General features: G+C 41.5%; 1 protein-coding gene across 6 annotated transcripts in view; it reads right to left on the reverse strand.

Moving 5' to 3' along the window:
* Positions 1 to 2,160: 2,160 nt before the first annotated feature.
* The window catches only part of LOC139382704 (LIM domain kinase 1-like), a 72,312-nt gene continuing 59,944 nt past the window's right edge, over positions 2,161 to 14,528 (reverse strand). For 3 of the 6 annotated variants that reach the window (XR_011628653.1, XR_011628654.1, XR_011628655.1), the window contains 6 exons: positions 14,441 to 14,506; positions 9,046 to 9,199; positions 8,801 to 8,856; positions 7,762 to 7,919; positions 5,991 to 7,268; positions 2,161 to 4,673 (listed from right to left, as the gene is read on the reverse strand). Coding sequence is in view for 3 of the 6 variants with exons in the window: in XM_071126806.1 (XP_070982907.1) it covers positions 7,079 to 7,268; positions 7,762 to 7,919; positions 8,801 to 8,856; positions 9,046 to 9,199; positions 14,441 to 14,506 (624 nt within the window). In the remaining 3 variants the exon portion in view is untranslated. Of the gene's footprint in view, positions 7,269 to 7,761; positions 7,920 to 8,800; positions 8,857 to 9,045; positions 9,200 to 14,440; positions 14,507 to 14,528 lie in introns of all 6 variants that reach the window. The other 3 variants (XM_071126806.1, XM_071126807.1, XM_071126808.1) reach the window with 1 other exon arrangement.

Genomic DNA, 14,528 nt, shown 5'->3' on the forward strand with positions numbered 1-14,528 from the left:
GCCTGTACTCTGGAGCAGGATCGATTTGGAGGTGGAGGGTCCATCATGAGCTGGGGCAGTGTGTCACAGCATCATCGGACTGAGCTTGTTGTCATTGCAGGCAATCTCAACGCTGTGTGTTACAGGGAACACATCCTCCTCCCCCATGTGGTACCCTTCCTGCAGGCTCATCCTGACATGACCCTCCAGCATGACAATAACACCAGCCATACTGCTCTTTCTGTGCCTGATTTCCTGCAAGACAGGAATGTCAGTGTTCTGCCATGGCCAGCGAAGAGCCCGGATCTCAATCCCATCGAGCACGTCTGGGTCATGTTAGATCAGAGGGTGAGGGCTAGGGCCATTCCCCCCAGAAATGTCCAGGAACTTGCAGGTACCTTGGTGGAAGAGTGGGGTAACATCTCACAGCAAGAACTGGCAAATTTGGTGCAGTCATGAGGAGATGAGATGTGCTGCAGTACTTAATGCAGCTGGTGGCCACACCAGATACTGACTGTTGCTTTTGATTTTGACCCCCCCTTTGTTCAGGGACAAATTATTCAATTTCTGCTAGTCACATGTCTGTGATACTTATTCAGTTTGTCTCAGTTGTTGAATCTTATGTTCATACAAATATTGTATTTATTTGCTGAAAATAAACACAGTTGACAGTAAGGATGTTTCTTTTTTTGCTGAGTTTACATTATGTTAATCACATTTTTATTTGCCATACCCCTGACGGCATTGCACGTATGTACCCCCAGGTGGGGAATACCTGGTCTAGTTGTGTTGACATATTATAATGACTGCTTCTTTATAATTTTGTACTTATTTAACCTTTATTTAACTAGGCAAGTCAGTTAAGAACAAATTCTTATTTACAACGATGGCCTACCCCAGCCAAACCCTAACCCGGACAACACTGGACTCCCAATCACGGCCGGTTGTGATACAGCCTGGAATCGAACCAGGGTCTGTAGTGACACCTCTAGCACTGCGATGTAGTGCCTTAGACCAGTGTGCCATTCGAGAGCCCCATTTCCTATAATGAATATTAAATCACTTAATTTATCCGTACTTGATTAGTTATCCCATTAATAAATCAATCTTACTCAGCTACAGTAATCAGGTCTTGAATCTAATCAAGACCTGATTACTGTAGCTGAATAAGATCTGTTAGAGCAGGACTGGAACAAAAGCCAGCACAAACAGTGGCTTTCCAGGAAGAGGCTTGGCCACCTCTACTGTGTAGGAAAATATAACTTGTTGGTTGAAGAGAAAACAATGTTTTTTCAGATATTCAGTTAATTTGAAATGAGTTCATTCTTGAGAGCAAAAGCTAAATTAATTCATCACAATGCTGAAGTCAGTAGCCTACTTAACTTCAGTGAGAAAGTTAAAGGATTTCACTGAGGAGGTGACGACTGCTTTAGTTGTAGCATCGTCACAGGCCGGCTCATAGCCTGTGGCAAAAATGAGGGGACACGAACAACAGATATAGGCCAATCAAAAATGTTCTTTATTATAAACCAAACTATTAACTTTAAACAAAGAAAAAGGAATGAGGTGTGAAAGTATCATAATGTAAGGTGCATGTAAAGTGCAGGGATGCGTGAATCTGTGTGTGTGAATGACTGAGTGAAAACTATGCAAAACTACAAAGGAACAAACAAAACCGGATCATACCTGAAGGAGCAGAGAGAGATTAGTGAAGCAGCAGTTTAAATACCCTGAGCCCAGGTGACTCCAATCACTAACGACCCTCCTCTGCCTGCAGGAGGAACCGCCCCCTGCACTGCAGAGGAGGAGCCGTGACGTCATAATCATCTGGGGTTGGTCAAATCAAATCAAATTTGTTATTGCGGGTGTAGCGAAATGCTTGTATTTCTAGCTCCAACAGTGCAGTAATATGACAAATATTATCTAACAACAGATACAATCTAAAGTAAAGGAATTAAGAATATAACAAATATTTGGACGAGCAATGTCATAGCGGTATAGACTAAGATACAGTAGAATAAGACAGAATACAGAAGGGTTGAAAGGTGGGTCCTCCAGAGCTGCCTGTCCTCCATTGCAGACACAATCTCCTCCTACTCCAGTAGTACTCTTTTATATAGTAGTCATATCAAATGTAAAGGATATAAATAACCATACAATAAATGACACACAGGCCTCGAATTTCATTAAAAGAGCAACACATTTATTCCAGCTGTGATGAAATAGTGGTCTCCTAGGGTTCTCAATGTTCACGTTCAGGATTAAAGTGCAGAATAGTTCACAGCTTGTGTACATTTAAAAAATATATATAAAGTAAATCAAATAAACCACAATCCCTAAGATATCAAAAATGATGGAGAAGTATGGAAAATATAAATATGATACAGAACAAGCGGAACGTCTCATCAAAATAAAACAAAATGTCAGCAACGATGTTAAATCCATTCATTATCATCAGGCTTGCACTTGAATTTTATACAAAAAAATCTGTTCAAACAAACGTGTTGAGTCTAGTTGTTGGCAAGGCTAGCTTTAAACAAAGGCACAGCATATTGTTCAGCAGTAAGGATTCTTTGCAAAGAAGTGGTGCGGAAAACATTCTCATCCATGTGGCTTTGACAGACATGGTGATACATACGCACAAACATGGCAAAGTCCTATACATACTTAAATTAAATTCCCATTATGCCCATTGATTAACACATTAGCGGAAGATGTACATAAGAAAGATATATTTTTCGGTACTTATTTTATACTTTGACAGGTAGGTAGAGGACTTCATGCTAATTGGAGGCTTATTGTACTACTGCGATTGTGGAGATTGAAAAGGCCAGTAAGTATAACCTTTTCACATTACTGAGCCATGACAAGCCAAATGGATTTGGTCTTGTTTCGCTTCCACCCTAGTTTCTGGAATCGTTCTGGAAAGGAAAATATCTAGCCAGCGCTATACGGTTCAGCACAATAGTGTAAAAAGGGCTTTCTTTTGATGACAGACTAACAATGCTTTAAACCTCTCTGGACATCACAGTAAGGTGGAGCAGTCAAGAAGACACAGAACTTCATTCACAAAGGATCGGTCTATAGGCAGCAGGCAGACCATGGTTATTTCATCCTCTCTGTAGCAAACTAGAATAATTTTTAATAACAAGGCTGAATAGTTCGGACATTTAAAAGGTAGGCCTGCGAGGCATCTCTTTCGTACCCCTCAAAGTTGCATGTTCCATGTTTTTAAAGTTGAGCATATGTCTGAAATGTGAACCAGTTTAGACACAGACATGCTATGACATTAGAGTTATCTAATAATCAATACCTGCAGTCATCAGAATGGCCACCTAACTCTGGTTTGCTACGAAGAAGGAAGAATTTCCCAGGACACATGTTTACAACTGAATTGAAAGGCGCCATCAGTGACTTGCATTCATATTATCAGCCAACGTCATTTTATTTCTTTATCACAAGTAATCCAACATTGAAAGTGCAAATCAAAAGTACTCAAATCTATACAAAAAGATTTCAGTCGTTATATATCAAAAGAGATGCTGTGTTTTTTCTTTATTTCATATTTTCCTTCTCCTTTGTACACTCTTTCCTTACTCTTTCTTTCTTTCCTTTCAATAACAATTTCTGTTTTAAAGTGAAAATAATAGCTTGGTTTTACAGCAGAAGTGACCGCAGTAGCAAGTACACCATGCAGCTCATCTTCTAGTGCAAAGAGGAATAGAAAAAATGTTTGATGGAAAAAGAACACGAGTGAGAGAATGAGTGACAATGTGTTCAAGAGAAGAATTGACATACAGTAAAAGAGATTATTTTCAAGAGTGTAGTATGCGATGCACAACGACAGACAGACATATAATATAGATCATATTTACAGCCAGCAGTTTGTGTGTAAACAGAGGGCCTCCCATAGGGAGCTCCATGTAGAGGAGACTAGGGTTGTGACTAGGTTTTTCTCCAGGACAGAGAGGATTGTGGTCAGACAGGCACTATGACATGTCTGTCTGTCTGTCTCCAACACTTCCCACAACATCTGTCCTGCTATGGATGACTAAAGAGCTCTATAATAACAACTAACAAATCATCCTCAATTTCTTTTGAGAGGAATAAAGCGTAAATGTGGTTTGGTATATAATGCCAAACTACATAACCTTATTTTTATGTGACTGAGTTGATTCTCTTGTTATGATTACATTCAATTGAGGCGATACCTACGGAGTAGTTATAGCCGAGGTCATTGTCAGGGCACTCTCTGGAGTCTAGACCAGATCAAAGGCTTCTGTACACAAAATCGTTTGATATGCAGAGAGACGACGATGGGAGTAAATGGGACACATCATGTGAGAGAGCTTACACTTACAGTGAGGGTAGTTAGGGGTGAGCTAGGACCCTAAGATGCTCTATTACGTCGTATTAACTTCCTAAAATACCCTTATCTCTGTCTGTCACCATGGCATCCCGAGACAGGAAGTCATCATCACTGTTGAAAGGAATCTGCTCCATATCAGCTACTACTGACTAACTTTTTATGTTTTTCTTCTTCTCCTTAATTTCAACAGGTAGCCCAATAAAAATATAACAATGTAGCATACATTATAAGTATACAAAATATGTCTGTACATTTACAATATTTAAAACATTTACAATATTATATCACTGGCTACATACAGTACCAATCAAAAGTTTGGACACACCTACTCATTCAAGGGTTTTTCTTTATTATTTTTTACTATTTTCTACATTGTAGAATAATAGTGACGACATCAAAACTATGAAATAACACATATGGAATCATGTAATAACCAAAAAAGTGTTAAATAAATCAAAATATATTTTATATTCCTCAAAGTAGCCTTTGCCTTGATTACAGCTTTGCACACTCTTGGTATTTTCTTAACCAGCTTCATCTGGAATGCTTTTCCAACAGTCTAGAAGGAGTTCCCACATGCTGAGCACTTGTTGGCTACTTCTCCTTCACTCTGCAGTCCAACTTATCCCAAACCATCTCAATTGGGTTGAGGTCGGGTAATTGTGGAGGCCAGGTCATTTGATGCAGCACTCAATCACTCTCCTTCTTGGTCAAATAGCCCTTACACAGCCTGGAGGTGTGTTGGGTCATTGTCATAATGAAAAACAAATGATAGTCCCACTAAGCGCAAACCAGATGGGATCGCTGCAGAATGCTGTGGTAGCCATGCTGGTTAAGTGTGCCTGGAATTCTAAATAAATCACTGACAGTGTCACCAGCAAAGTACCCCCACACCATCACACCTCCTCCTCCATGCTTCACGGTGGGAACCACACATGCGGAGATCATCCGTTCATCTACTCTGCGTCTCACAAAGACATGGCGGTTGGAACCAAAAATCTCAAATTTGGACTTATCAGACCAAAGGACAGATTTCCACTGTTCTAATGTCCATTGCTCGTGTTTCTTGGCCCAAGTAAGTCCCTTCTTCTTATTGGTGTCCTTTAGTAGTTGTTTCTGTGCAGCAATTTGACCATGAAGGCCTGATTCACAGTCTCTTCTTAAAAATGTTCGGTATTGACTGACCTTCATGTCTTAAAGTAATGATGGAATGTTGTTTCTCTTTGCTTATTTGAGCTGTTCTTGCCATAATATGGACTTGGTCTTTTACCAAATAGGGATATCTTCTGTATACCACCCCTACTTGTCACAAAACAACTGATTGGCTCAAACGCATTAAGAAGGAAATAAAGACACACCTGTTAATTGAAATGCATTCCTGGTGACTACCTCATGAAGCTGGTTGAGAGAATGCCAAGAGTGTGCAAAGCTGTCGTCAAGGCAAAGGGTGGCTACTTTGAAGAACCTCAAATATAAAATATATTTTGATTTGTTTAACACTTTTTTGGTTACTACATGATTCCATATGTGTCATTTCATAGTTTTGATGTCTTCACTAGTATTCTACAATTTAGAATAGTAAAAATAAATTAAGAAAAACCCTGGAATGAGTAGGTGTGTCCAAACGTTTGTTTGAATACACAAGATTTCACCTCGACGTGAATGAAATAAGGAGAAAGAGAGTAATAAACTCAAATGAAATAGAAGAATGTACAAAAGGTATGAAAGAAGTCTACCTCAAAGTGAAGTCAGTGCTGCACAGTGAGAGAAGGAACACAGTCATTCATGGACCATGTATTCTACACTACCAGGGATATCACTTTAAGAATACGTCCCAAATGGCACCCTATAATGCACTACTTTGGTAATACCCTTTGGGACCTGGTCTTAAGCAGTGCACTATAAAGGGAATAGGATGCCATTTGGGACACACATGTCATCAGTAGAGGGGGAGAGGAGGAGACAACAGACAAGGCTTACTGGACACAGACTGGGCTATTTACAGTCATGCAATGTTTAAAAAGCTTTTTGTTTATGCTCAAAAGCTTTTGCTCGATTATATTCTACATCCGGACTGTGTGTGTGCGTCTCAACTTATGTGTTTTATCCACATAAAAGGCCCCTTTCTTTAGCATTTCAAAAAGCGGCTTTGATATCGTAAAATCAAACCAAAGTCACACAGAGGAACACTTTTCAAACACGTTGTTGCACAAATACTCTGGAGGAAGGAGCCTTACCAATGAGGCTGAAGCATCCTTTCTTCTTTTCTGTTTTAGAGACGTCTGAATATGATTTAACACCATAAGATAAAGATTACATGAGTGTTAAGATGGATGATTTCACAGCTGGGATTGACTGATACTGCTAGCTAGCAGTTACCAGCCTGACATTCAGCTAAGGTACAGCAATCATCAGACTGAAGCTATGATAGTGGTAATGTTAGTCTGAGTGAGTCTCTCTTGGTTGGAGTTGAATGGGTGAGTGCCTTTAGGCAAGGCTGGCTTTTCCCATTCTCGTTTCCCCTGAGTCTATACAGCCCATCGACAGCCCACTGTCAGCCTACATGACCACTGTGACTGCTGTGGCATGAGGAGGTACGTACAGAGCTCCTGCCCCAGCCCTCCCTGGACAGTGCAATGCAACTACTCCATTGCCACCACCATAACCCCCTCTCTCTGCCCACTCTCATGGGCTGAGACAAGCAGCATTCCGCTCTGTTCCGGATCCCTTCTACTCCGGAGTCTCGGGGTGCGGGGGTAGGCCGTTTTCAGACCGCAAGGCTGTGCAAGCCATGGTGGGGGCAGTGTGGTTTCCCCAGAATGCTTTGTGTAGCGCGTCGAGCTCGGACACCATCGGCAGGCGGATCTCGAGATGCATCTTCAGGTTCTCCAGCCACTCCTCCAGCTTGGTGAAGGCGGGGCTACAGACAGAAGAGCCAATCAGTCTTAGGTTAGTGATGTCAACCTAGATCACATTTTATTTTTATTTAACTAGGCAAGTCAGTTAAGAACAAATTCTTATTTACAATGACGGCCTAGCCCGGCCAAACCCCAAACCGGACAACGCTGGGCCAATTGTGAGCCGCCCTATGGGACTCCCAATCACGGCCAGCTGTGATACAGCCTTGAATTGAACCAGGGTCTGTAGTGATGCCTTAAACTGCTGCGCCACTCGGGAGCCCATAAATCAGTTACCATGGAAGTTATGGGACACAAGACTTATAATAAACCAAGACTCAACATATATAGTATTATCAAACAATAGTTTCCACTCATAAGTAACTTTATAGACAAATACCTGGAAAAGTGTTCCTGTATGCATCATCCATGTACAGAAGGTAAAAATCTATACCCAAAATCTCACACAGCATGGTGATACATGACTTAGGTCAGTGTCAGACACTACACACTCACCGTTTCTCAGCATCCAGGTCACAGCAGAGGACAGCCATAGGGAAGAAGGCAGGGGGGCAGTCTGGAGGACAGAAGTGCTCTAAGAAGCCTGTCACATTTAGCCCAAAGTCATGGGCCCTGGGCAAGTAGTCTGGGTCTGCATTCACCCTACCGATGATCTGGAGGGGGAGAGAGAGAGGTTCACAGTAAGGAAAGGGCAAAAGACGCTGCTGTTATAAGTTATAATGCCAGTTATGAAGCTGGAACATTAGTCATAAACTGATATCAGATATCACGACTGCTTGCCAGATTCTTATTTAAACCTACAGATGTAGGATCTTAATTTGATCACTATTTTCTTTCATGCACCGTAGGAAATGCAATTGAGCTTTGTGATTTACATAAGTTCACTGAAAACCAACGATAACAGAAGGTTATATTAACAGTATTGCACTTTCCATATAGTCTGCTTTTGGCCAGCTAATGGCCTAACCACCAATCAAGCGACATTATGGACTAAACGTTCAAATCCTGTTCCTGCAGGATTATTTTGCTGTGACAATATAGGTCAAATTAAGATCCTACATATGTACATCTGACTTATTGTTCTGAGACTCCAGGCCCAGGGGAAAGGCAGTCCCCAATAACAGGGTATACCAAGCATAGAGGGACTGAGGTTATGCCCAATGGGACCCAAGGGACCACCAAACGAAGCCAGATCAGCTATCTAGACCACAGGCAGCCCCTGTCCCTGTCAGTCACCCACCACATAAAGAGATCTTCCCCTCTGTAATCCTGCCTCTGTAGAGTCCCTGGCTAATGGCGTCCATGTGGAGATAGACCCACTGCATCTCTCACTGCAGATTTATTTTAATGTTTTAACAGAGCAGTTCAGCCCATTGCTGCTGTAACCAACCCTAATGGTTACCATGCTGCTTGGTTGGTCTCTCGCTCTCCTTCTCTAGTTTAAGATAACTCAAAAGGATTTAAATGAGGAACACAAATACGTTTGACTATTGTTTCCATTTTGTTTCCATATTCTGCTGTCATGGGCACTCACTTCACAAAGCATGATCCCGAAGGAAAAGATGTCCACCTTTTCATCATAGCTTTTCCCTGTGAGAGAAGACATTCCAAGTAAAACATGAGGTTATTCGTTTCAGAGTACTGACATAATGTATTACAGTATGTAGTGTTGAAACAACTGAAGAATTCACATTTTTCTGTTTAAAACCCATTTGGTTGAGTCATTCGATTTAAGTGCAATTCAAGCAATGGTGGTTAAAAGAGGTCAACCCCACATACCATGGATCATCTCCGGGGCCATCCAGTAGGGGTTGCCCACTACAGTGTATCTCTTCCTGCGGTCAGGCTTCTTCTGCAGGAGACTCTTGTCCTGGATCTTGTCTTCCACCATCAGCCGAGCCAGCCCAAAGTCTGCCACCACCACACTGTTATTCTACAGGGAGACAGAGAGGGGACAAACAGAGCAGACAGAGTCATTCATACGTGATCAGAGTGAGCAACTGAACACTGAAAAACACACAAAACCGCTATTCATTAAATACGAATACCGAACTTTTAACAGCTAGGACCTCTATTTCTTGTCTCGGAATCCTGCTTAACAGACAGGATGAAGCCTGCTTGACTGAGACGCTAAACTGCTAGCCATCAAGCTAACAAAGTTGGTACCAGATGAGTTTTGCTATAGAGCCTCTTTGTCTGGAGAAATAAATGAATGGTTCCAGCGCTGTAGGAGCTGTATCTACTACCCTTGGTTTTGAGACAAACCGGATAACTTGGAGTTCCAATGCGGCAATTGTTTACTTGCCGAGGATTATAGGCTGAGGTGGCTTCCTTGATCACCCAGGTCACTAGACTACGTAAGATACTGGGGAAAACGCAGAGTGGAATGGTTAAATTATCTACGCCGGTGGCTGGACGGCGTTTTCTCCGCCTTGTCGTTTGTTGTTATCAGACTGGCCAGTGTTGCCCAGAGCTCCCCATCTGATAGCGGAGTCGAAGGAGCACAGCATTAGGAGCAAGGCAATCAATGATGGTCGCATGTCATGAGCCGTGTAAGCCCCAACGAGAGGCCCGGAGTGGATACAAACAACTAATAGTTTCGCCGTCCTGGAGCCTGATCTTCCTGCACCTTCGTCGCTCGGGGTGCCTGTGTTTGGGCCGCAGTGCCTACTACTACAATTTCGAAGTTGACATCGGCGGGGCTTCTCCATCTGTCGGAGGCCTGCAGCAGGCGCCAGGAGCAACGGGCTTAAGTTATCCTGCCTCTCGCTTGTCCATAAAGGGTTCTCCGAATCCTGTGAAGCGTGGGACTTGGGCAGATTTCCTCGTCCTTCTCGCCAGCAGTGATTTTGGGCAGCTCCATGGTAAGAAATATGACCGTTCCTGGTGCAAAAACAATGTCCTATCCCGGAGTTCGAGTAAATGACTTTACTAAGCTTCTCCCGGATGTACTACGTCAGGACATGGAAATCGATTCTATCGTAGGTAATGGGGGTGTTAATGACATTATGAAGAGCTGATTGACTCTGCTAGACACTCACAAAAGACCCATCATATCTGGCCCTGTGCCCTCTCAGAATCATGGCATGGAACGCTTTAGCAGGGTTCTGTTCACAACTGGCTATGTGATTATTGCAGCTAAATGGGTGTAACTTTTGTTGACAATTTCGATATCTTTTGGAAACAAAACAGGTTTTATAAGGAGGATGGGATCCACCCAAATCATTTGTGTTCCTGGATCCTTTCACAGCATTATAAGGCTGTATTGAGACAATGACTTATCAATGACCCAAGCCCAGCTCAGCTAATCCCTACCATTGTGTTGCTCAGCAAATGTACATTACACCAGGGGCGTTTGGTAGACACAATGTAAGTAACCTAATTTGTCCCTTTAACTGCCTCTGCTGATCCTACAGCTATTGTATGCAGTAAGCATGTGCCTATGAACCAGATTTATACTGTTAGCACTGAGCCAGTATGCCCTAGAAGGAAGTCCACTGTGTGCAGCTCACCCTGCACTAACATAAATAACATGAGCAAATGTACTTATGCTACGCTTCCCAGTAAAGCAATAAAAACAAGTAAGCATCCCAGAAGAAAGTGCTCAAAATAGACCCACGTCAACATGTGTAGCTTAAGAAACATGAAATCAATCATTTGCTAGTAACAGATGACATTCATATTTTGACAATCTCTGAAACTCACTTAGGTACATTTTTTGATGATACAGTGGTGGCAATACAAGGTTATAACATTTAAAAATATAGAAATGCCAAAGGTGGAGGTGTTGCTGTTTATATTCAGAACCACATTCCTGTAAATATTAGAGAGGATCTCATGGTAAATACTGTTGAAGTAATATGGCTACAGGTTCATCTGCCTCACCTAAAGCCCATTCTGGTGGGAAGCTGCTATAGACCAAGTGCTAACAGTCAGTATCTGGATATCTGTGTGAAATGCTTGATAATGTATGTGATATCAACAGAGAGGTATATTTTCTGGGTGATTTAAATATTGACTGGCTTTCATCAAGCTGCACACTCAAGAAAAAGCTTCAAACTGTAACCAGTGCCTGCAACCTGGTTCAGGTTATCAGTCAACCTACCAGGGTAGTTACAAACACAGGAATGAAATCATCAACATGTATTGATCACATATTTACTTATGCTGCAGAAATGAGCTTGAAAGCAGTATCCAGATCCATCGGATTTGTAAGGATCGACGTTGGAAACGAGAAGCAGATACAGGGAGTGAACATTTTAATGAAACACGGACATGAAACAGAACAGGAACTAGGAGAAAATAATGACATCCATGCTGACACGGGGAACAAAACTGAGGAACAGACAGATATAGAGGGGGCAATCAACAACGTGAAGGAGTCCAGGTGAGTCCAATGAGCACAGATGCACGTAATGATGGTGACAGGAGTGCGTAATGAAGGGTAGCCTGGCGCCCTCGAGGGGAAGCGGGAGCAGGCGTGACAGGATGTAGTGATCACAATATAGTAGCCCTATCTAGGAAAACCAAAGTTCCAAAGGCTGGGCCTAATATAGTGTATAAGAGGTCATACAATAAGTTTTGTAGTGATTCCTATGTTGTTGATGTAAAGAATATTTGTTGGTCCGTGGTGTGTAATGAGGAGCAAACAGACATTGCATTTGACACATTTATGAAATTGCTTATTCAATTTACTAACAAGCATGCACCTATTAAGAAAATGACTGTCAAAATAGTTAAATCCCTGTGAATTGATGAGGAATTGAAAAATTGTATGGTTGAGAGGAATGAGGCAAAAGGAATGGCAAATAAGTCTGGCTGCACAACTGATTAGCAAACATATTGCAAATTGGGAAATCATGTGACAAACTGAATAAAAATAAGAAACTACACTATGAAACAAATATAAATAACAAAGAATAATAGTAAAAAGCTTTGGAGCACCTTAAATAACATTTTGGGAAAAAAGGAAAACCAAATGATATTGCCAAATACTTCAATGATTTTTTAATTGGCAAGATTAGCAAATTTAGGCATGAAAAGCTGACACTACACATCCAAGTATATCTGACCAAATTATGAAAGAAAATAATTCTAATTTTGAATTCTGTAAATTGAGTGTGGAAGAGGTGAAAAAATTATTGTTGTCTAACAACAATGACAAGCCACCGGTGTCTGATAATTATTGAGGATAATAGCGGATGATATTGCCACTCCTATTTGCCATATTTTCAATTTAAGCCTACTAGAAAGTGTGTGCCCCCAGGCTTGGAGGGAAGCAAATGTCATTTAGCTACCTGAGACTAGTAAAGCCCCCTTTACTGGCTCAAAATGGCCAACCAATCAAACTCCTGGAAAAAAATGGTGTTTGACTCGATACAATGCTATTTTACAGTAAACAAATTGACAACACATTTTCAGCACGCATAGCACTTACAGAAATGACTGATGATTGGCTGAGAGAAATTGATGATAAAAATATTGTGGGGGCTGCTTTTGACATTATCGATGATAGTCTGTTGCTGGAAAAATGTGTATGTTATGGCTTTACATCCCCTGCTATGTGGATAAAGAGTTACCTGTCTAACAGAACACAGAGGGTGTTCTTTAATGGAAGCCTCTCCAACATAATCCAGGTAGAATCAGGAATTCCCCAGGGCAGCTGTCTAGGCCCATTACTTTTTTCAATATTTACTAATGACATGCTACTGGCTTTGAGTAAAGCCAGTGTGTCTATGTATGCGGATGACTCAACACTATACATATCAGCTACTACAGCGACTGAAATGACTGGAACGCTTAACAAAGAGTTGCAGTTAGTTTCAGAGTGGGTGGCAAGGAATAAGTTAGTCCTAAATATTTCTAAAACTAAAAGCATTGTATTTGGGACAAATCAATCACTAAACCCTAAATCTCAACTAAATCTTAAAATTAATAATGTGGAAATTGAGCAAGTTGAGGTGACTAAACTGATTGGAGTAACCTTGGACTGTAAACTGTCATGGTCAAAACATATTGATACAACAGTAGCTAGGATAGGGAGAAGTACGTTCATAATAATGCGCTGCTCTACCTTAACAGCACTATCAACAAGGCAGGTCCTACAGGGCGTAGTTTTGTCACACCTGGACTACTGTTCAGTCGTGTGGTCAGGTGCCACAAAAACAGACTTTTTGAAATTGTCTCAGAACTGTCGGCACAGCTGGCCCTTGGATGAACACAGAAAGCTAATATGAATAATATGCATGTCAAATTTCTTCTGGCTCAAAGTGGAGGAGAGATTGACTTCATCACTACTTGTATTTATGAGAGGTACTGGCGCACAGCTCAGACACCCATGCATACCCCACAAGACATTCCATAAGAAGTCTCTTCACAGTCCCCAAGTCCAGAACAGACTATGGGAGGCACACAGTACTACATAGAACCATGACAACATGGAACTCTATTGCACTTCAAGTAACACATGCAAGCAGTAAAATTTGATTTTAAAAACAGATAAAAATACACCTTATCGAACTGTGGGGACTGTGAAGGAACACAAACATAGGCACAGACACATGCATACACGATAACATACGCACTATAAACACACGTACACATGGATTTTGTACTGCAGATATGTGGTGGTGGTGGAGTAGGGACCTGAGGGCACAGAGTGTGTTGTGAAATCTGTGAATGTATTGTAATGTTTTTGAAATTGTATAATACAATACTATCAACACCAGCCCAAAGTCTGCCACCACCACACTGTTATTCTTATGGGAGACAGAGGACACACACACACAGAGTCACATCTGCTGCATCACAATACTTAGAATACCATACACACTGCAAACCTACCTACAAGACTATTCATCTTACCACAGACATAAAGACACATGCCAGATAGAGAGAGGTGGAGAGAGAGAGCACACTCAACAACAGAGAAATAAAGAGAAGAGTGTGAATACTATGACTGTTGACTTTGAGAGGTACAAACACTCTACTGTACAGTACTTTACCCTAACAAAGGTTTCTCTGTGTCTAATGTCAGTACATCGCCATTGTCACATCTCTTTCAATGAGAGACAAACCTGTATGTGATCTAGACATACAGGTGCAAACTCTTAATCCTCAAAGAAAACACGCACCCCTGAGAGAGAACACACCTTACATCCATCCCTGTACTCACCTCTCTGACAAGACAGTTGTATGAGTTCAGGTCGCGGTGGATTATGTTCATGGAATGCAGATATGACTGGAAGACAGAGCGAAAGAGA

This window comes from Oncorhynchus clarkii, chromosome 24 (genome assembly GCF_045791955.1).
Source record: "Oncorhynchus clarkii lewisi isolate Uvic-CL-2024 chromosome 24, UVic_Ocla_1.0, whole genome shotgun sequence".
Taxonomy (NCBI): domain Eukaryota; kingdom Metazoa; phylum Chordata; class Actinopteri; order Salmoniformes; family Salmonidae; genus Oncorhynchus; species Oncorhynchus clarkii.